The 24508-nt window shown below is 38.6% G+C and overlaps 1 protein-coding gene across 2 annotated transcripts in view; it reads left to right on the forward strand.

Annotated features, from left to right (window-relative positions):
* The window catches only part of DHFR (dihydrofolate reductase), a 31946-nt gene extending 8041 nt beyond the window's left edge, over positions 1 to 23905 (forward strand). Inside the window, exons 5-6 of one of the 2 annotated variants that reach the window (XM_020790229.3) lie at positions 20992 to 21107; positions 22888 to 23905. In XM_020790229.3, coding sequence (XP_020645888.3) covers positions 20992 to 21107; positions 22888 to 22966 — 195 coding nt within the window. In that variant the 3' untranslated portion in view covers positions 22967 to 23905. The remainder of the gene's footprint in view (positions 1 to 20991; positions 21108 to 22887) is intronic. The other variant, XM_020790230.3, reaches the window with a different exon arrangement.
* The last annotated feature ends 603 nt before the right edge of the window (positions 23906 to 24508 follow it).

A 24508-nucleotide genomic window follows, 5' to 3' on the forward strand; every position in this document is an offset into this window, starting at 1 on the left:
GACCACTGTAATGCGCTCTACGTGGGGCTACCTTTGAGGCTGCTGCGGAAACTACAGGTGGTGCAGAATGCTGCGGCCAGACTACTCAGTGGAGTGAGAAGATACCAACATATCTCCCCCACCCTGGCCGCATTGCATTGGCTACCCATCCGATTCCACATCGACTTCAAAGTATTGATGCTTATAAAGCCCTAAACGGTTTAGGACCTCAATACCTGGCGGAACGCCTTCTCCCACCAAGATCTACCCGGGTCACTCGTGCGAGCCAGGAGGTGAGGCTGAGGAGCCTGACGCCAAGAGAGGCCCGGAATGAGAAGACCAGAAATCGGGCCTTCTCGGCGGTGGCTCCTCGCCTATGGAACAACTTACCTCCTGAGATCCGCGCTGCTCCCTCGCTGGGCATTTTCAAGAAACAATTAAAAACACTTATGTATAGGCAGGCCTTCCCAACAGCTAACCCCTGACGATCTTTTTCTCTATATATTATTTTGACCTTTATCTTTATTAATTTATAATGCTTTTAGAATTTATTGTTGTTGATTTGTAAGCCACCTAGAGTGGTCGAATAAGACCAGATAGGCGGGATAGAAATTAAATAAATAAATAAATAAATAGTGTTCTTTCTGCTAAGGGAGGAGGGAACAAGCACCCTACCGCTTCTCCTCTCTGGCCAGACTAGAATGGGGTAAATAAAATTACAGTATTCTACATTTTTTTGTAACAGCGGGATTACAGTGGGATATTAAAACAAAAATCATTACAGTGGTGCCTCGCATAGCGAGGTTAATTCGTTCCGGATTAACCTTCGCTATGCGAAAACATCGCTGTACGGATCAAAAAAAGCCATTGGAACGCATTAAACATCGTTTAATGCGTTCCAAATTGGCAGAAAACTCACCGTACAGCGATGTTTTCCGGGTCCGGCAGCCATTTTCGCGCCCTCAGTAAGCGAGGGGAGGGCGCAAAAACGCTGTGCACGGCCATTTCGGCCGCAGCGAGACCGCAGATCAGCTGTTCGGCGGGTCCAAAATGGCCGCCGGAACACCCGAAATGGCCGCGCACAGCGTTTTCGCACCCTCCCCTCGCTTACCAAGGGCGCGAAAACGCTCCCCGCGGCCATTTCGGGTGTTCCGGCGGCCATTTTGGACCCGCTGAACAGCTGATCCACGGGTCGCAAAGCGAAGGTCGGTAAGCGAAACGCTTACCGATCTTCGCTATGCGAATTTCGCCCATTGGGGCCAACGCGATGCGAATTCATCGCTCGTTAAGCGAGGCACCACTGTACTACATAAGTTTAATGCTGACAATGAAGAAATTGAAATTGTTAGATTTTTGTATACTTTAGTTCAAGCATCAAATGGAGTCTGTAGCCAGGAAATCAGAAAAAGAATGAAACTCAGAATGGTGGCTAAGAAGAAACTCAGAAAGATCATCAAGTCTAAGAACATGTCACTGAAGTCCAAGGCCAAGGTTATCTTCACTGTTTCATTCCCAGTTACTGTGTATGGATGTGAAAGCTGGACAGTGAAGAAAGCTAACAGGAAAAAAAAAAAGATTCATTTGAAATATGTTGCTGGAGGAATGCTTTATGGATACATGCATTGCCAGAAAGATGAAAAAAAAATAGATGTGAGGTCATATCAGATGTGAGGTCAGCAAAAATAACAAAGTAGATGCTGTCATATTTTGTGCACATAATGAGAAGACAAGACTTACCCAGAAACAGAATAATGCTGGGAAAAGCTGAAGTCCGCAAGAAATGAGGAAAACCAAATCTGAAATGAGGAAAACCAAATCTGAAATGGGTTGACTTAATAAAGGAAGCCATGGCCAAGAACCAAGTAGGGTTGTTAATGATAGATAGGACGTTTTGGAGGTCACTCATGAATAGGTTTCACATAAATTGAAATTGACTTGATGATAATCCGTTTGGTTGCAGAAACTTAGTAGTGAAATAGGTGGTTGACCAGAAATGGAAGATGAAAATATTGAGCTACCAAGTTTGAGCAAAGATGAAACCAGATTTGCAGTCTTATGACTTGATGTGCTATTCTTGTGGCAATAAAGCCATTTTTGGTCCCAGCATACATGATAGTTCTACTGTCTTCTTTCTGCTTTTTTGATGTAAAATATTGTTATAAGTAGATGTGAACCAACTAAAGCAATGATAGGAAAACAGAATACAGTGGTGCCTCGACTTATGACCATCCTGACATACGACCATTTCGAGTTGCGACCAGCTCCAGCCGCAAAATTTTGCTTTGACTTGCGGCCAGAGCTTCGAGTTGCAAACAGAAGAGAGGCAGTGAAAAAGGTGGGGAATTCAAATGTAAGCCTATCAAAATGCTTCTTTCATAAAGATACTGTACTTCTCTAGAGTCTTGAACTATGACTCAAATTATTTATTTAATAATTCATACGATACAAATATAACTGAGTTTATGCCTTAGAGATTTACTTCCTGTTACTTCAAAGAAGGAAACACCATTCACTATTATAGTACTCAGGCATTATTTATTTATTTACAATATTTTTTTAATTAATTTATTTAAAATATTTTTTAGCCACACCATTGCCAGTTAATGGCTTTGTTCTTCTTTTAGGGCAGTGGTTCTTAACCTTTGTTACTCAGATGTTTTTGAACTGCAACTCCCAGAAACCTCAGTCAGCACAGCTGGTGGTGAAGGCTTCTGGGAGTTGCAGTCCAAAACTCCTGAGTAACCCAAGGTTAAGAACCAGTGTTTTAGGGTACTAGAGGGTTTAATACAACTGTAATAAAGAACAGGCTTTATTATAGCATATGCTATCTTATTCAAGAGAGACTTCAGAGTACAGTGGGGTCTTGACTTGAGAACTTAATCCATATTGGAAGGCGGTTCTCAAGTCAAAAAGTCTGTAAGTCAAGTCTCCATTGACCTACAGTGCACTGAAAACCGATTAATCCCGTAACAGGCCGTTTTTGTTCCATTTTGTTTTTTTTTTTCTGGTCTGTAAGTCAAATCTCAGTCTGCAAGTCAAACCTAAATTTTGCGGCCAGAGAGGTCTGTAACTCAAAAAGTCTGTAAGTCAAGCCGTCTGTAAGTCAAGGGTCCACTGTACTGTAAGTTGCTGTAGCAATCAGTGTAACGAAGAGGACTTTTTAACATAGTCTGTAGCTTCAAGTTATCATAACAAAGACAGTTCCTAATAGCCCACAGGGAAAAAAAGATGATCTTGTGAAACCTTTGTATTACAGCTGGTGTTCTCGTTTTAATTAGATGGACTAAATTAACATTAGCACCTCAATAAAAATTCAAATAATGTTTTAGTCTGTTTATCGGGGATGTAATGTACTGAATGATAAGCATTTCCAACGTTACTGTTGTATTAGGAACAGGTGTGTGGGCAGGAAATTATCTTATGAAAATCTGCTGGTAATTGAGATGAATCATTTCATTTGATGAAATGCATTGGTAGCAAGGATTTATTTTTGAAAGTCCGCCTTTGACATTACATGCTTTAACAATGCTGTATAACCATATCACAAAGGAAAGGGTCCAGGTGGTATTAGTTCCATGTGACACGGAGTTTTCCCACGAAAGGTTCAGTCTCTTGTTTTAGCCAGCTACAACAGCTTGATAACGTATTTATTACAAAATGTATAAATAAAAATAGTTGCTGTATACTATCCCATTTTTTAAAAAGTTTAATGCTGGCACTTTTCATCCATGCATACACAAACAGAAAAAGCATTAGAATTATAATGGAAATCTTGTTAGATTTCAGTTTATGAGGTTGATATTTGAACGCGGTGAAACCTTTAAACTGGAAAAACACTTGAATTCCTCAGAAGAATGGCTGGATGAAAATGTGCTTAATAATAAATACATTTCTGTATTCATTAGGTTGTTGACTTGTGACATGCTTTAATAGTGCCACAGCAAAGAGACATTATCCAGGAATAGTGATTTGCACTGTAGTTGTTATTTAAATTTTTATACAGTAGGACTGTTTTAGCCATAGGGATTAACATTCCTACCTGCCATGGAAACTGGAGCCCAAGGACAATCGCTATCCCTATAGCAGGGGTCTCAAACATGCGGCCTGGGGGCCATTTGCGGCCCCCCAGATGATAGTTTGTGGCCCTCACCTTGCCTGCCCCCCCAAAGTGCCCACATATCCTCTGCAGTCAAGAGTAAAAAAAGAAGCTTTGCCTTGCTCGCCGGCTCTCTCCCAAGACAGCACCTCTTGCACCCTCCATCCAGAACTTCAGCCTGCCAGCCAGCCCACCTGTCTGTCAGCTGAGGAAACTCCTGGGCGGCTTCCTCGGGCTCTTGCTCCGCTTGGCGGAAAATCTGATGCGACCCAGCTTCACCCAACTCTGCCTCTAGCGGCCCCCAGGTAAATTGAGTTTAAAACCCCTGCCCTATAGTGTATATGGCATAGCCTCTGGTTCCCTCTAGTGGCCAGTTCTGGTACTACATCTTGGCAATATACATTTCTGGGTTTTTTCATTTAATATTTTCAGACTGCGGATAAGTAAAACCACAGATACTGATCCCGCAGACACAGTGCTCCTACTGTACTCCAGTTCAGGGTTGTTTTTGTTTGTTTTCAGGGTGTGAAATAGTTTGAAAAAAAGAGGTGGCAGTAGAATTTCATTCCCTTGCTTCTCAGTGATGTGTAGTTGACTCCAGGTTATTGAATACTGTACTATGGAATTGTTTCCTTTTTGTGCAGGAAGGTCTGTGGCATTTGCTTTACATGCTGTAGGTGTCAGGTTCAGTATCTGACAGCTTTAGGTAGCAATGAAAAATTTGCTTGAAACCTGGGGTGCTGCTTCCTGTAACTATCAATAGTACTAACCCAGATGGATCTCTGATCTGAATCCATATAAGGCACCATAATTTTGTGTGAATATTAGAATTAATACAGCCTTGTAGTTGTCCACCATGGGAAAATCTATTTCCCTGTACCTTTCAATAAAAAGCTCATGATCTTCTAAAAACTCACTGTAATTACACATAAATGGTGACCATAGGATATGTTAACACAGTAGCAACAGAAGAATGTTCCAACTGATGAGCATATTTTCTGTCTAATCTGGAATTCAGCATTTCTTATTAGTGAGAAATGGGCTCATTATATGAGTTTTCACATATTAGAGACTGTTGGGAACATGGGTTAAGACATTATTTGATCCTTACCACTAGAAGTTAAAATTCAAGGTGGGTATGATTTAAAAAACAAATTGCAAAATTCATCAAAAATCGCTAATTCATTTATTCATATTCATCAGAAGTGATGCCCCCGACAAATATGAATCAATTAATGTTTAGCTTTTTAAAATTCATTCATAAAATATCCCCCCCCCCCAGGCACCGAGATACCTCAAAATTGCAGATAAGCTTCCCCTGACTCTCCTCTACAAGCCCTGTAAGCTTGGTGAAGCTTGGGTTTTGGATGTCCGAGTTATACATCCGCTAAGAGGCCCTCCCCAGGTAAGTCCCTCCCCCCGGGCAGCCTGCAGAGTAATAGCAAATGGTTGGAGGATCACAAAACTCTTAGCATTAAATTCATCATATTTATAACTGTGACGTCCCTCTTTCACGTCACAATGGTCAGGACACTCTCTCATTCACACTTTATTTACGCTGCCACCAACCACTCCTTCATAAGACTCTTCAGACAAATGTATGATTTTAAAAATAAAAACTTGTATTTTATTGATAACAACAGAAGGAATGATAAATCACTTTATCAACTAAAATAAAAAGGCAATCAGTAATAATAAAGTATCCCCTCATACACACTATCACTCAGACCTTAACTCTTCATAACTCTTAACTCTCAAAAACTGTCTCACATCATTCACTCCCCCCCCTTATATACACAGCTCCACCTCCTGGAGTCCCACCTCCTGCTCTGCTATAGGCAGATGGGTTCCAGCATAACCATGATAGGCAGGTGACGTCATCGCAGCCGTCACATACCTTCCCCCTTAATAAGTTGTTTTGTGATGAAAAGCTATAGTGCTTTTCAACACAAAACAACAGCAAGCAAATTACATTAATAACCACAACATTACCATAACCATCATAAACACAGCACATTTTTATCTTCAATTACTTATCATTTGTAATTACCCTTTTCAACTTCTTTGTTTTTACAATTTTTTTTCATTGCTTATCAATTTTTCATTTACAGTACTTTTATCAATTAACATCTTCAATCAATACTTTCAGTTGCTTTGTTAATACACTTTTCCATTGCTTGGTACAGTTACTTTTGCAGTTACTTACTTTTAGTTACACATAACAGGAGCAGCTTATTAATTTCTACATTACTTACCATTCTTTCATTTTAAATGCAATTACATTTATAATTACTTATTTTTACTTATACATAACTAAAACAGTTTATTACATTCTACATTTATTTTTCAGTGGACAGTTTGTTCTTCGATAGGTCTTCGAGCCCACGCTTCAGCAGCTATCTTTTGAGTCTTTCCTTACGGAATTTAAAGTTCATATTTTGCAAGTCTCTCTTCCAGTTTGCAAGCTTGTTCTTGTAAGCTTTCTCAGTTCGTAAGTCCATTAATAGTGTTGAGTCTGTGCATAGTCCAAATTGTCCTTTTCCTTTGCACGGCTTATTCTCCTGTAACAACCACCCTCTTTTGTCCCACTTACGTTCCCTTGAAGCACGATGTATCCACCTCGGCTGCAGCTTTCCACTCAGGAACTCAGCTGGCTGGTGATCTTCTTCATCTGCTTGGCTCAGCACGGCTCTGGTTTCGAATCCTGCTACAGCGATGATGTTGAGGACACTCTGGAACTCTACACCCCTCACGACATGAAGATGCCTCTTGACACGACCTCTCTGGATACGATGACATCTCTGGACACGACCTCTCTGGATATGATGACATCTCTGGACACGACCTCTCTGGATATGATGACATCTCTGGACACGACCTCTCTGGATACAGTGCTGACTTTTCTTTAATGTAGTCCACAACTTTTCCAGGGTCTCTTTACATCTGCTCAACCCCTGGATCTTCTTGTCTTTTCTTATAACTTTTATAATTTTTAAAGGAGAGGCTATACATCTGACATTTCTTTCCTCCTGCGGGGTATAGCCTGCTATCCTTATCATAGATTTCCCTCTAGCTTTTTTCCTTTTTTCTATAACTAGAGTAAATTTCTTTAGTACTCCTTGCATTTCTCTTTTATTTACTTGTTTAATTTTAGATGCATCTTTAACTTTCTCTAGTGCTACTTCTTTATTCTTAAGTTTCTTAGATAGGGTTTCTTGTTGCTTGGTTTTACTGTAGCTATGGGTGCAGACACAGAATTATCAGCCTTTTCAGTTAGCTGTATCTTTTCCTTAGATACTGCTTCTGCTGACTTCAATTTACTTTCCTCTAAAGTTTTCAGTTTTACTATCTCAGGGTAGCATGATGTTTCCTGATTTTCTTTTGATTTCGTATGCACAAAATTAACCTGTTTCACCTCATCCTCACTCGTTCTAAGTTCTGACACCTCTCTGTGTTCCTGTTTCTGTTGTTCAGTGTGTTCCTGCCTCAGTTGAATAAAAGTCTCATCAATATCTTCCATATAATTTTTATAATCATCCCTATTCCTGTCCTCCCTGTTGGCCTTATCCTCACTATTTCTTTCTCCCTGACATGTGTCATAAGCTTGAGAGAGTTCTTTTATCTCCTTTCCCATTTTTGGCCAATAATACTTCTGAGGTATTCTTTGCTTAGTTTCTGCAATACCTAAATGTCCCTTTTCTAGAATCATAGGACGATATTTATCAGGAACGATCAACTGACTTTTAATCTCAGGCCCTCCTTTTGGAATATTAATTAGTTTTTCTTTGTAGAGCAACCCATGTTTAGGGGATAATCCTTTGCCAGCCACTTCTCCAAAACAGCTTTTTAAAGTGGGGTCTGCTATCTGATCCCTGGCAAATACACTTTTCTGAGGTATTCCTAACGAAAACGCCTCAGCCTGGGGTATGTTCTCTTCTTGTTCTTGAGAGCCAGTACCATTACTAGCTTCCCTTTGTTCCGGTTGTGATTGCGTAATCACCAAGGCACTCTTGGCATGCTTTGTTAAGTCAGTGCCAATAAGACAAGGTGTAGGAATTTGAGAAGAAACCCCCATTCGCCAAACTCCCCGCAGATCCTCATATTCTGTACTGTGGCCACTAGAAGTATCCATTTCTGAAAAGCTAGCTGCTGTGTCTGGCTGCGTTCCCATGGCAACAGGGCTATCTCTAGAGGGACTCATTTGGCTGTTCTGTATACAATACACAGACTTTGCCTCTTTCAAATTCACTTTCTGAGGAGAAATTTCTTTCTTTTGAGTTGTGTTAAAACACTGGGAAGCAATGTGTCCCCTGCCTTGACAAGCAAAGCAAATTTTATCTCCCCATGAGCCTCTGTTAGTGAACTTTTCTGATTTTTCTTTTCCCTCCAAAATCTGGTTCCTGGACTGGCTCTGCCCAGAAGTTTTACCCACAAAATGGCTGCCCATTTTAGCCTGACCCTGACCTGGCTCTTTGGAGTACTTTGGGTCCCATGTTTTCCTCATACCTTTTTCCTCAGAAAACTCATCTATGCCGTATGCATCCTTAAAAACTTGCTTTACTAGAGTAAATCCAGACCACTGTTTCTCTTTCAGTTGTTCAATGTATATCTATTTTCCATTTGCTTAAATATATTGTCAATCTTTTCCATCTCTTCCATATACCTATCCCAGTCATCATCCCTACTGGATTTTTCCTCACTATTTATTTTCATTTGGCAAGTGGTGCAGCTTTGACAAAATTCTTTTATTTCTTTTCCCATTTTTGGCCAGTAGTACTTCTGGGATATTTTCTGCTTAGTCTTTGCCATCCCTAAATGTCCCGATAGGGTGTCTGTGTGACATTTCTCCATTACTTTCTTTCTATATTTAGAAGGAACTACAAGCAATTTTTCCTTCTTGGAGTTTATTAAGATCTCCCTACATAAAAGGCCTTCTTCTTCACAATAATATCTCTCACGGTTCTCAGGGGTTACTGGACAATTGCTAACCATCTTAAAGCACTGCTGCAAGGTTGGATCTAGTTGTTGATCCCATTTGCTAAACTCAATAGAGTCCTCCCCCTTTGAGTTCTCCATTTCTATTTCTATTTGTTTCTTTTCTAGCTGCAATTTCTTCTCTTTTATTCTCAAATCCAGCTCCTTTTGCTTAGCCTCAAACTCAGCCCTGATCTGTAAAATTTCTTCCTCAGCCCTAGCTTTTATCTCTTTTACTTTTTCTTCAGTGTTATCTCTGATTTCTTTTAATTTAATGTCTTTTTGCTGATTATATTTTTCAAGATCTTGCTCACTTTGTCTGGCCTGAGCCTCATACTTTTCTCTTTCTGAAATTTCTTCAACTGATAAAGTGATATTTTTCTTATTTAGGAATGTTAATTCTAATTGTGCCATTCTAATTTTGTGTTTCAGTTCCATCTCTTTTATCCTCATGGCCATTCCCCTTTTTCTGGCATCTGCCTCTGCCTGACTGATTTCAGCTCTTTCTCTGGCCTCCCTTTCCAATTGTCTCATTCTATATTCATGTTCCTGGGCTAATTGAATTTTCCTCACTTCTGATAACTGTTCCCCATTAATTCCTTCCTCCTGCTCTGAGGTAAATCTGTCCCCTTCTCCATCAATCACCTCTCCAGTTCCCTCAGACATCTCTGGAGATTTAGGCTCACTTTCAGCTATTTTACTGCGCGTCAAAGGCATGTTTCTTACACAAAAGGCTCCTGACTATTTCCAAGCCTCTGTTTAAAATACTTTTTTCCTTTCTGTGTTAAGGTCTGATATATATTAGCAGTGTGTTCCAGCTGATCTGACACTAGAAACTGTAACTAAGCTTCTATGTCGTCGTCTTTTCCCCTTTTCTGGGCCTCTTGCCAGCTAAGGATACTTATTTTATATTACTGCCTTTGGCTGCCTTTAGAATCACCACAGCTCTCTCCACTCACTGGAGCTGTTTAAAATGGAGATCCCTCAGCTTTGCTGGGCTTGGTCTGTCCTCTCAGAGTTCACCTAACTCAGGACACTCTGACCAACTCGCCACAGTCTCTGCTTTGGGGCTACTCTCCCTCACAAAATTGACCTTACAGAGCTCATAAATCAGTTTTCCACTCTGAAGCTTAAGTGCCTCTCCACTAGATTTGCTCCCCTTGAGTCAAATCCTAGAGATGCCCACACTTTCCACTTCAGGTGACCCTAACTGAAGTCCTTTTGCTCTTGCCACTTTAGCCAAGGCTTTACTGGACAACTGGCCAACTGGACATCTCGTATCCCACCGCTGCCACCAATTTATGTTGTGACGTCCCTCTTTCACGTCACAATGGTCAGGACACTCTCTCATTCACACTTTATTTACGCTGCCACCAACCACTCCTTCATAAGACTCTTCAGACAAATGTATGATTTTAAAAATAAAAACTTGTATTTTATTGATAACAACAGAAGGAATGGTAAATCACTTTATCAACTAAAATAAAAAGGCAATCAGTAATAATAAAGTATCCCCTCATACACACTATCACTCAGACCTTAACTCTTCATAACTCTTAACTCTCAAAAACTGTCTCACATCATTCACTCCCCCCCCCCTTATATACACAGCTCCACCTCCTGGAGTCCCACCTCCTGCTCTGCTATAGGCAGATGGGTTCCAGCATAACCATGATAGGCAGGTGACGTCATCGCAGCCGTCACATAAACTAACAAACTGCCATGACAGAAGAACTAGCATATTAAAGATAGTCAAAGGTAAAGCCAAAATACCACATTTTTATGAAACATGGAATGATTTTATTTTATATGCAAATCAAAAAGGTGCTCAGCCATCTATCTGAGCCCTTCCTCAGATTATAGAAAAAGAAATGTGTAAACTGTAATATGAAGGAAATCTCCAAGCCATTAATAAATTCTTTTGCATGTAATAGCAAACTAAATTGAAATAATGTGTTAAATATTAAATCCCCTGCCAAAACTAACTTTTAGTTTTATGTATCTGCTTGTTTCATCTTCTGTGGGTTTTAGAAAGTTTTTCTCTATTCTTTCTCTTTGTTCTGGTGTTTAAAATGTAATTAAAAAGGTTTTTTCTTCAAGGACCAGCCCATGACTGTCTATCTGACAGATAGACAGTCATTCTAGCAATGGCCAGGAAATTTAAGTAATCAACATTCTTAAAGCTCATGACTTGGGTTAATAATGCTGTTATTACTTTAGAACTGGGCCTGTGTCCATCTTCATTGGGTCTCACTCTCACAATGTATCCTGTGTATAAACCTGCAGCTAAATATTTTATTCCATAAGTTAAGGAAGTAGACTGCTGTCCACAAAAACCTACATTGAAATACATATGTTAGTCTTTAAGGTGACACAATATTTTTTCTTTTTGTTCTACATTTAAAAGGGCATCCTTGAGCCTTTTAATTCATTCTGTCATGGAAAGTATGTAGGCAGCAGCTGTCACAATAACTAGTTTTGCCACTTCATAGCAATGTTACTATTAATTTTTCATGGCTACTATGAATTTTATAAAAACAAGCAAACGGTGCCAATTTAAATGTGCCAGTTTTTCTGATCAGTGTCTCATGAATGATGCGCTGACAATGTATTAGTCACCTGTTGCTCATATAGTAACGGACAACATCACTTGAGTACATTTTGATTAATGCCTGGTGTAAGGCAGTACTCACTTGAGAAGAAAGCAAGAGGAGATACAGTATTGTGTTTAGCTTATCAATCCCTGAACAATGGGAGACAAAGGCTTTTAGTTTGGTATTCGTGCAGTGCATTCAAAAGAATATATTTTACTTTCTTGCATTAATCCCAGCTTTTGGCTTTTTGTTGTTTCTCTCACATTCATTAAGAACCATATATTAGCACTTAAGTATTATAACAAATCTGTAACAAAGGAACAACTACCTTTTAACTGTGTTTCCTCATAAAGCAGTCATCATTCCTCTTGACATCCAGTAAATGCAATTCTTACCAAGCTTCTCACTGAAGTGAAGCCCATAGCCAGAATGGTGTGTGAAAGAGGGGGCAACTCTACGTTTGTGAAGAACAACCGAGAGAGAGAGAGAGAGAGAGTCCAATATTTTTTAAATTATTAGATTCATGCAATATCATTCATAATATAATTTAATTTTAAAGGAAGTACCAAGTTTTTATCAGTAATAACGGTTCTTTGCAATTCAGTACCTGACCTCTGGGGGAAGTAATTTACTTATTGTGATAGAGTTATTTGGTAGATTACCTTATATAGACTTTGAAATCTTCAATAATGCTGTATTCTGCTACGTTATATGAAATAAATAAATAACCTGAATAAAGGCTGTCTCTGATTAGTTACAGTGCAGCAGACAAAGTGAAGTTGTTCAGAAAAGACACTCCTGGCCACAGAGATCACCTGTGTCTCTTCTGGTGATAGTGTTGGATCCAGGAATACTTCTAAACTAGTAGGCTAATCCTTTATGGAAAGTGCATCTCACAGCAGCACAGATTGAATGCCAGTTAGCAGGAAATACAGTACAACTGTATTCGCTAATAGTCTGTCTATCTTGCTTGAGTCAAATCTCATTGGCTAGGTAGTGGAGAAAATATTTCAAAGGCACCAAAATATGAATAAATGTCAGGGTGGTTAACTGCTAATTTGTTGCAGGAAAATACACAAAATAATTTTGTAGCACCTTAAAGGCTAATGTATGTTAGCTGAAATAAGCTTCCACAGCTGGTGTGACCAGATTACAATTGAACATCCTGTTGACAGCCACCTTTCATTCCCTCATTTCCTATGATACCACATGTTTCTTCTCTCCCCCCAGAACTCTAATTGGTTCTAACTGCCTCTTTCCTCATCAAGTCTCTTTCACCTCATTCGAAAGGCTGTGATAAGACTGCCAAAGAGACTGATGCCAGTCCATTAAAACTTTCTATAAAAAGACATGAATGGCAGTATTGATTCATATCACGACCCATATTTGACTTATGTGACTGTAAATTCGAAACAACAAACTATGACGTGACCAATAGTTTGTGTGTTCTGCCTACTCTAGAAATACGGTTTAATTCTGGGCCCGTGTGTAGGCTTGGGCCACTGCTGTTTGTGGCCTCAGAACATGCACCACATGGGAAATGTCCTAGGAAAAAGTTCTTTTTTACCCTGGATGTGTTATGCTGGGATTCATAGTTCTGATGGAGCTCAAGTCAGCCAAGGGACTTTGTTCTTTACTTTCTTAGGGTCTTCATTCAGAACTTTTGTGCTTAACTGAGTATGTTAGTATACATTTGAAGGCAGTTGGCAACAGTGCTGGGACGCCTGTACCGTCTTTAGGGGCAGGTTCAAACCTGTGGAAACATCAGAAATGACAGAATTACAGCAGCATCAGGATTCACATACCTCATCCAGCACTCCATGGTGTCAGACCAGGCATGTATAATGAGAAAAAAGCATTTCTGTCTCTTTCAAGCATAACTCCGAAATGGTGATACCTATGTACTTATAGTGTGGATGCAAAGGGAACCCTGGGAGTATACATCTCAAATTTTGTTTTGAAATGGTTAATGAAGGTTTGTTAAAAGTCTGCCTTTTGATGCATCATACCCAGTCTGCTGCAGAGGCAAGGCCAGAGGCAGACGTGACCGGTTCATTTCTTCACAGAGCATGATCCAGATAATCCCACATCCTCCTTTCCTCTACAGGATTCAGGAATCTTCAGAGAGAAAATGTGAATTGTTGCCACCTGGTAGGTGGGAGGGGGAAGTGAACAGAGGGAAAGGCTGAACAAGCAATAGGATGTAGAGAGATTAGCGAGAAGAGAGGAGAAAAGAGAGAGAGGAGAAAAGAAGAGAAAGTTCATCGAAAAAAGGAGTACTAGGGTGGGTGTGGGAGGCTATGGAGGTTCTAACCCATGCACTTCTGCTGGTTAAAATAATACATCAGTGTTAAAGTATGTCATAAATGCAAAATGATATTTTGACACAATCCAGAATTAGCAGTCATTTCTCATTCATATGAACAAACATGTTGATTTGACATTCCCTTAGGAAAAAAAATAGAAAAGGGAGGTGGAGGAAGAAATGCTAGAGTATGACTCATTGATGGAGTCACTTAAATCCCAGTCTTCTACTTTTTAAGTGTCTTTAGAAGTGTTTTGCTAAGATAAGTGGGAGGATTTAACTGTTCTGCAGATCAGTGTTGGAGGAGCATAAATGGAAAGAAATGTAGATAATAGTGTTGATGCAGAGTGACAGATTAGAGGTCAAAATGTTCTATAAGGCACAATGTAGTAGAATTTGTTTCTGTTCTTTTGTGCACAGATATTGTCTGAGAATAGTAACTAAACACTTCCTGCTGTCCTATGTGAATCAAATAGGTGGGCTTCACTAGGGGGTTCTCTCTCTCCCCCCCTTCCCTTATTATTCTAAGCTGCAGGTGCTTAGTGATGACAGATCTGGTTTTGCAAAAATGGAGGGATTAATACAAGCAGAAATCCCTAAATGGTTTCTTCCTTGTCCCTAAACAGTTTTTCCATATTTTCTTCTCTTTGAAACTTATTTTACATAATCAGCAGAATGATCCTCTATCACAGTGATTCCCAACCTTGAATAACCCAGATTGTTCTTGGACTCCAAATACCATAAGCCTTCACCACCAGCTACACTGGCCAGGGTTTCTGGGAGCTTCAGTCCAAGAACACATAGCAGAAATGTATATCAATTTTATTTCATAAACCATCTAAGTTATAATACCTGAGCATTTTAACCAAGCATACAATGTATAGTGGCAAAACTGGGTTGAAAGTTGTGGTTTTCTTCCCCCACTTCAGTGGCATCAACCAAAGACTGAAGACTCAAAAGATCAGACTTTCCCCATGGGGGGTGAGGGTGACTAGAAATGCCCAGGGGGACTAACTTTGGGAGATGAGAGGGCTGGGGAGGCAGGTGGGCAGACAGAGAAATGTCAGGTAAAAGAGGGTTGTAACCTCACATTGTGAATGAAGTATGACAGTATTTTTTAAAATGCTAATTAAATGGCTTTAGAACACTAAGAAAAACAGAGCCTCGAAATGTATGTCTGGGCAACTCAATTAGATGCTTTCTTCTGCACTGCCCCTGAACTCTGGAGTAGTACAAATACAAAGGGCTATTCCTTGTTAAGTGGGGAATGAGAATGAGCAGGTGGAAGGTCTAGTATAGGGAAAAGAAAACTAAGAATAAGGAGGGAGGCACCATCCTTTCCAGTAGATCAGGGTGGGTAACTTTTGTACTTCCAGATGTTTGTGCTTTTTCCAATTTTATAATGATTTGCTATTGGCCCTACTGTCTGGGATTCAAAAAGAGAAAGAATGCTGCTACCTGATAAGGTGTGATAATGCCACTTCCAAGGAAAGAGAGTCTGCGTAGTTTTTGCTGTCTGATTGGACTTTTGCAGTTGAACTCTGCAGTGGCAATGTCTATATCTGGATCACCCTTATCTGCTCTGATTATCTAATCTGTTGCTGGCTTGAATCTTGTATTGCCTTTTGATCCCGGATTCGAAGTACCGGTGCTAAGCTGCCATTCTTGGTGTTTTTTTTTTAACACTGTTGCCTGAAACAGAACATAGGAGAGGGTGAAATGAACAGAGGAAAAGACTGAACAAGCACCTAGTGCTTGGATAAAAAGCTCAGTGAAAGAGTTGGTGAAGGAGAAGATAGGGTGGAGGGAAAGACCACTGGTATGGGGCACTAAGCGGTTTCAAACTCTCATCTTCTGTTTGGTGCATTTCTGCTGGACTGGGAGGGCAGAGAGCTACAGTGGGGTCTCTACTTAAGAACGTCTCTACTTAAGAACAATCCAACTTAAGAACAGCTCCATTTGCTACATTTTGCTTCTACTTGAGAACAGAAATCCAAGATAAGAACAGGAAAAAAACCTTTCCTGCTCTTTTTTTAACCTTAGGTCATCTTAGGTTAAAAAAAATTCTCCCCCTAGTGGTCGAGTACGTATTAACCAGCTTTGCATTAGTTCCTATGGGAACTAATGCTTCAATGTACGAACGCACCTCTACATAACAAAAAACAGCCAGAACGGATTAATTGGTTTTCAGTCAATTCCTATGGGAAATTTTGCTTCAACTTAAGAACATTTCAACTTAAGAACACCATTCCAAAACGGATTAAGTTCTTAAGTAGAGGTTCCACTGTAGTTTCTATGGACGGAAAAGAGCAGATACGGATTAAATGGTTTTCATTGCATTCCTATGGGAAATGCAGATTCAACATAAGAACTTTTCAACTTGAGAACCACCTTCCAATACGGATTAAGTTCTTAAGTAGAGACCCCACTGTACAGAGGTCTAAAGGCTGTTTATGATAAATGGCCCTAAAGACCATGGGTATGGTGAGTTATTATAAGTTGTGATTAACTCTTAAATTGTAACTACTATTAAAGTATCTTGAAATGTTGTGTTTTCTCTGGTATTGTAAACCACTTCATTATGAAAAGGTGACATACAAATAAACATGACAGTGATGAACGTAGGTACAGTTTAGTAATTTCAGATGCCTTAAAGTAGTATCCCAACTTTTGTGGAAAGCTATACCTTTGTGGAAATATCTCCCATCTCCTGCAACAGTTAAAAGCACAGGAACTGTAAGGGTGATGAAGAAAAAGAGTCATGGGAATATGCAGAACACTTCAGGTTGCAGTTTGTACACCTACACATTCTGCAGTATTAACTGCAGACATTTAAAAAAGCAAGGGAATTAGCAAAGATTTAAAAAATGCAGTTTAAAGTAGGAAACAAAAGTTGGACCTAAAAGTACACTACTAATACTAATAATACTAATACTACTAATAAAAGCAAAAGCAAAGCATGCTGCTTATATACCGCCCCACAGTGCTTCAAGCACTCTCTGAGCGGTTTACAAGTTAATTATGCAGGCTACACATTGCCCCCCCCCCCAGCGAGCTGGGTACTCATTTTACCGACCTCAGAAGGATAGAAGGCTGAGTCAACCTTGAGCCGCTACCTGGGATTGAACCGCAGGTCATGAGCACAGTTTTGGCTGCAGTACAGCGGTTTAACCACTGCGCCTAATAATACTTATTCTTATTATTCTTATTCTTATTATTATTCTTATTATTATTCTTATTCTTATTATTATTATTATTATTATAGAACTGCAGAGCTGCAAGGGACCCTATGGATCACTGAGTTCAGCCCTTGTCAAGGAGGCATAGTGGATAATTGATCTCTCAGCACGCACATGCACACGCACACACCATAAACATATCCAGTCTTGCTTCCAGCTGAATTTCCACACCAACAAAGTATCAGAGGTAGTTTCTGATACTTTGGGTCATAACTACAATATCAGACAAACATCGTTGTTTCAGAATTGGCGGAAGTGTGATTATGTGCTTTCTAATATGTGCTAGCACAGTATTTAGCACAGAGTTTAATACTCATGCTATGTCACTGAACTTCCCTTTTGAAAGGAGATTTGAATGAGAAGGACAAGACACAGGTAAAACAGACAGTAATCTTTACAATTAAGGGTCAATCCTTTCAGCAACTTATGCCATGTTCACAAGTAACACCCTGTATGTTGTACTTCCTTTGGAGAAAGTACAATGTTAAATACAGTAGAATTCCTTCCTCCAAATTCATATTAGACTACTATACTCATAAAGATGATGTATCTGTGCAGAACACAGTGCTGCAAATCTGATGTTTGTACATGCTGACACTATCTCTGTCTATGTTTCACTTCAGCTCTTCCACAGCAGTAGCGATGCCCTTTGGGGATAACCTGTTCATTTAATGTATAAAAAGAATCCCATCAATGTGTCCGTGTATTGGGGTAGCATGGGGAACACCTGATATGTAGCCCAAATTTTGTTCTTTGTTGAATAAAGCCAAAATATAACTCCTTGTTTTAAACTTCAAGTTTCTTTCTCTTCTAGAATTAAAACATGGATTGTTAACTTGTTGACTTCTGTTCCTCCAGTTGGTTTAAATATAACATTTATGCCTTTCACACAGGAGAATACTTTTACAGGGAGGCAGAGAACAGCCCATTTTGAATCTTGACTTATACTTTTTGTGTGTGTTTTTTGGCCATCAAAAGTTCTGGGATAAATCCAGTGTTACTCCAAACTAGAATAGGCCCATTGAAATACGTGGAACTAATGTAACTTGTGAATAGTCCTGTTGATTTCAGTGGATCTACTCATATATTATTCTTGTAAGGTATTTGTATACCACTATTAAACAGAATTTCCAGAATGGTTTACAGAAACTAATGATTCTTTTTTGAACGATATATATTTTTTGTGTCAGTCAGAAGCTTTCTTCTCTCTTATTTTAATAGTTCCAAAAGAATGATCAGGCTGAACAATAAACGCCTCCTCATATAGCTTTCAGTATAGAACATTATACCTTTTTTTCATAATAGCTTCTTTTCTGAACTTTTCAATTCAAAAAAAATATGTGGTACTCATAATCTAAATGTGCCTAGAAAAGAATGCAAATTCAAAGTGGCATGAAAAAGCCTGCTGTAGTTTTTTACTCTGTAAATAAGAAACTGTCTGGGAGCCCCATGTGTGTTTCTTCTATGGAGAAACAAATAAGTCTGTTTAAGTCTTCTCCATATTGCTATGTCTAATGTTGGTTGCCTTCTTAGAACATGATACTACCATGTATCAAGCACATATGCTCATGTCACTGTAGCAGTTGCTGTAATAGCTTGAAATGAATTTAGGATGCAGAAATGGATTTCAGTCCTGGCCTTGTCTTCTGGCCAGACTTCTCGTGTGCCTCTAACCCTTTTGTTATTTCAGGTAACAATATTTCTTAAAGAAACAGATGCTATATCTGTAACTTGAATTGCGGGCAGCGCTCAAAATGATAATTGTAGCTTACCAAACCTAATGCTTAAATTATTTAATTAAAATAAAATTTCTGTATACAGGTATATAAATATACATAGGAAGAGTGATATAGTTGAGAAAGAGAGGAACTCTTTAGCTTATCCCATACATTTTTCCCATTAATTTTTGTTTATGCAATTGTATGAATCTTTGTGATTTTTAAACATGGAAACTATTTCCAAGTGCATTCTGTTAGGTAAAAATGACTGCTTTGCAAATACTATGTGTATCATAAAGCAGCCAGTAAGAACCAGAATATTTTAGCAGCACACTGTGCTCATTCAGAATGTTTTGAAATGGGTGAAATTACAGCTGTCAAAAAAGGATACTCTAAATTGGAGTGGGGATTCTCCTCACATGAAGTCTATGTTCTTTAAACTATAATCTATGGGCGCTTGCATGCCAATAGAGGGAAGGATTAGAAGCCAGTGATGGACTGGCACAAAGCAACTCCCTCTTCCTTTTTTTTTTTTTTTTTTTTGACATTCCCATCTCTACCCCAGTTCAGAGTGGACTGCTGGGAGAAAGGTAAGAGAGTATAAGAAAATAAGCAATAAGTCAACAGATGGTCTACCAGTGGTCCAGATGAGCCATTTATATGACTCACTAATATTTTTCTAGAAGGTCAAGCTAGGCTTTATAAAGTATTTCAATAACATTCTTGGGATTTTCAGTATTTTAATTGTATATTTCAGTACATTTCTTGAAATTCCCTATTTCTTAAAAGTAACCATGCAAGACCATGGGGGAAGGACGATTAAATCTCTTCCGCAAACTGTTTTGTTATTGAAATCAGCCTCTGAAGCTCCTGTTTGCTTCCCAAGCTGTTATTATTTATAAAGATCTCTTGCTTTTTCCCCAGTTATTGCTTATCAGTATAATGTCAGATAACACCTACTAATCAGATGACCACCCTGTTCTGTGATGCCCAGTAACTTTAAAATCCTAAAATTATGTCTCATGACTTTAAAAATACTTGCACAATCACTGGCTCAGTTTTGATAAGCACATTATTACAAAGGAGTTCAAAGGAAAATCTAATCTGTAAGCATTATCATTTTACTTGTGTGTATGCACAGAATTTGGATTTTCTTGGGTATCAGATGCCAAAATTCTAGTTCACTGAAGACCTCCACAGTTGGAGAGCATGACAATAAAATCATCTCAACAAAAGCTGACTGTAAAATTATTGGATTACATTTGCATTAACAGACATATATTTGTCAAAGCAGTCATTAGCAACTCAGTTTTAGGTGAATCAACTCAGTGTTTGGTAAATCATCTTTAGAATATTACTGTGTTCAGTGTTCAGCTGGTTATGGTCATGCTATTTTCATGAACAATCCTTATGGACTTTATCTTCTAAGGATACAGGTGATCAGTGACCAGAAGGCATATGGTCATAAAATTTTCATTTCTTTATTTTGTAATATGCTTATAGTTCGAGGATGTTGACACATGCTGTGCTAAATTGCTTCTTAACAGTTACAAAGCTATTGTATTCTTAAACATCTTTATTCTCTGCATTGATAAAGTGTTTTATCTTTTTGAGCCAAATTTATTTTGGCATCATATCATTTTACACAGGCATACCGGCAACTGTTTGCTACTTCATAACAACATATAAACAATAGAAAATGTGATGAAAATATGTGTTAAAGGCTTTGAAATGATAGAACGTGGTGAACAATTTCCTGTCCTGTTAGATAGCTGTTAACTATCTAAATATATAGATGATCCTTACGTTCCAAGAAGAAAATGTATTTCCAGTTCTTATTCTCACAAAACGTGCTTTGTCTATTGTCTGCTCTCTTTAGCTCTGCAGATCTATTTATTCTTTGTATGGTACATTATGAGTTTTAAAATGCTTATTACTTTTTTAAATAAATGCCCACCTAAATGTTGTAAACAATATTATTTATTATTAACGTGTCAGAATTTCTTTTAGTGCCCAGTAGACAGGCTTAATCTCCAGTGCTGTGTAGACAACAGGAATTCATTCATTTTGTCTCTATTTATTAAAGGCAGCAATGGACAAACCAATTCATCAGCTGTTGTTCGTGACAAGAATCCTACATGAGTTTGAAAGTGATACATTTTTTCCAGAAATTGATTTCGAAAAATACAGGCTCCTCCCTGTGTAAGTATTACATAAACAGTAATACTGTATGTCATATCGACACTGGCAGACCAATATAAATGTTGGTGGAAATGGAAATATGCAATACATGCTTTTTACCACTTTATTTATGTATCTAAAATGAATTGTGGAAGACTTGGTTTGTTCGTGAAATTATTTGGTATATTTAAAAATATTATCTATTTAGTTAAAGTTATTGATTAAATTTAGTTTTGAAGTTTATAGTTAACGTTGCAAAGGGAACAAGATTTTGCTGTACTCTAAGAAATCTAGCATCTCTTATTTTTTGTTAGTTTTGAGAAGCAGGCAGACAAAGCTTGAAAGTGCAGGAAGTTGTGAACATTACAGCAAAAGCAAGAAAATTATGTATTTCATTTTTAGTCTTCTCAGTGATGTCTGGTAGAAGCAGAAAGCACTTTTAAAAAGAGTCAGCAACTCAGGACTCATTGTAGACTACTACAGTGCTTCATTAAACTTTGTCTAATCAATCTCATTTTCTGAATTTTTAATTTTTAATTGGATTTTTTGATGAATTAAAAATTATTTTTATCATAATTTAAATCTTTAAAAAAGCATTGATTTTTATCTGCCATGCTATCAGCATTTTCTTATCCACATTTATGGATATGAGAAATGAGGGGCAGGGTCTAATGATCATCTTTTATTGCTTCATTAGTAGAACAGCCAATGCCAATGGAACTGGGAGAGGAGCGACCCCTTGTCTCTACTGCAGCCCTCCATGCACACACACACCCAGATCAGATTCTGAAGTGCTGGAAAACCCTCTAGCTGGTGGGCTACAGTGGGGAGAAGAAGGGAAAACAGTTCTGAATTTTTCACCAGAGGCATGGTGGATTTTGGTTTCTTGAAAGTTTGTGGAGATTGATGTAAGCTTCTCCACTCATAACAATTCATGACTTAGTGTGTTTTAGACATAGATCCCTTTCTTCTAAAAACTGCAGGAAGAATAATCTGAAGCAGGAGAGAAGCAGAAGGAGTTAGAATGTGTCATGCAAAGTCCTGGTTTTGCCATCATATTGTAAGAGGAATATGCCTGGCAGAAACCAAGACTGCATTTCTAGACCAAATATCTAAAGATTTTGTATGTTCTGAAACATTTGAAACTGGCTTTCCAATATCAGTCATTTGGGGAGAGTAAAGGCTACGTAGCAATATATGGATATCTTCTGAAACATTTTAATAAACATTTAAAGTAAAATTATTCATAACTACCGTGTTTCCCCAAAAATAAGACAGGGTCTTATATTAATTTTTGCTCCCCAAAACACGTTAGGACTTATTTTCAGTGGATGTTTTTTTTCCCCAATTCAACCATCTACATTTATTCAAATACAGTCATGCCATCTTCTTCTGGTTGCGGCACAATGATGGAGGGCGGTGTTTCACTTCACTGGGGCTTATATCTGCGGTAGGGCTTATATTACGAGCATCCTAAAAAATTATACTAGGACTTATTTTCAGGTTAGGTCTTATTTTTGGGGAAACAGGGTATTCATTTCTACTTGTTTTTAAAAATTACTTGTTGAACTTTGAAATCATCTTTTTTGTAGGCCTTTGCATCTCTTGTATCAACCGCAGCTCAATGCCATAACAAGATATTTCACAAGTTTGAGCATACCAATGTAAAACTAGAAGAAAAATATATGGACTAAGATTATGTGCAGAACAAATTAACCTCTTGGTCCTCTTTCCAGTTAATCAAACAGACATTTAACTTTTTTCTAATTAAATATTATTTATTCTGTCTCACTCTCTCTAGCTATGAAGGTGTCCCTACTGATATCCAAGAAGAAAATGGTGTGCAATACAAATTTGAAGTATATGAAAAGAGCATCTAAACCTACTTGCCTCAACACATGCTTCTTATTTAATCTGTTTTTCAAAAAGAACCATGACTTTCAACTGCTTTATATTGTCTCTAAGAGGAAAAAGGAGAGGTTACTACTTTGCTACACATTGAGGCTTTCTTGGCAAAGAAGACTTTGCATCAGTAGCAGTTCCATTGAGAGTAACTGCTGTTGCAGTAAAAACAACATTTTTACAAAGATAACCCAGCTGTGGCTGCTGAAGATAAGATGGGGCCAGAATTGCTTCTTTTTTCCCCTCTCAGAAGGCACATGAGGGTAACAATCCTGTGCCGATTTACACAGAAGTAAACGTCACTGTAATCATCTCTATAATGTAGTCTCCATCTCCCTCTGTTCCTTCTCTCACCACTTCCCAGACTAATTCAGGTGCTATTGATGAAGAGGCTTCAGCACCACAAGCATAATGCAGCAGAGAAACTGCAATGTAAAAGTCTTGAGCTGTCTATACTGAAATACTTTACATGCTTTGCCAATAACAAGTATCATTCCTTTTCATTTAATAAAAGAGTTGCAATTCTGAAGCTTCATTCATTCACAAAAATACTTACCCGTATTTTTCGCTCCATAAGACGCACCTTTCCATAAGACACACCAATTTTTTAGGAGAAGAAAACAGGAAAATATAATCTGTTTTCTTCGCTCCATAAGACGCACAGACTTTCCACCCCCCCTGTTTTGTGGGGGAAAAGTGCGTCTTATGGTGCGAAAAATACGGTAGCTATGTGCGTTTTCATACCCATCTCCATCACTGTAGCTGAGGTTTAAAAGATGATCAGAGATTTTTGACTAGACCAGCAGAATTTCTGTCCAATGTCATGAGACTGAAAGGAGGCCCATATTTACCAAGTGTGGCCTGTATTTCTGACTAGACCCATTGAAATAAACGGGGCATTAATTGCAACTAGCAAATGTGTTTAATTTCAGTGGCTTTATTCTAAATGACAATGCTGGGATTTAGACCTAAACAAACACATGGAAGAAGTTTCCAAATAACAGAACAAAAGGAAACAAGGACATAGAAGAAATAGAATGGCAAAAGCAAGTAATACAAAGTATGGAAAAATCTGTAAATGTTGTGATTGGTGTACATAAGAATAGATGGCTGGGTAGCTCAGTGGTGGTGGAGACAGGAGCCCATAGTCCTATTCCTCACTGTGCTTTGTAGGTGGAGAACCAGCCTGTGTCATCTTTGATAAACTACCGTATTTTTCCGTGTACGTATAAGACTATACTTTTGTCTAAAATCTTTAGACTAAAAATTGAGGGTTGTCTTATACATGGAAGTAAGCTGAGGAGAGAACAAACACAAGTGGAGGGGAAAGCAGGGATCAAAGTGATCCTGCAGGGCTTTGATCCCTGCTTTCCTCTCTGCTTGCTAAGCCTTAGCAAAAGGAAACAGGGACTTAGCAAAAGGAGGGGGGAAAGGATCAATGCAATCTCATGGCTATATAAAGGGATCATACAGTGGCAGGATTTCTTTGATCCCTGCTTTCTCCCTCCTTTTGCTAAGCC

The sequence above is a fragment of the Pogona vitticeps genome, chromosome 2 (assembly GCF_051106095.1).
Source record: "Pogona vitticeps strain Pit_001003342236 chromosome 2, PviZW2.1, whole genome shotgun sequence".
NCBI lineage: Eukaryota > Metazoa > Chordata > Lepidosauria > Squamata > Agamidae > Pogona > Pogona vitticeps.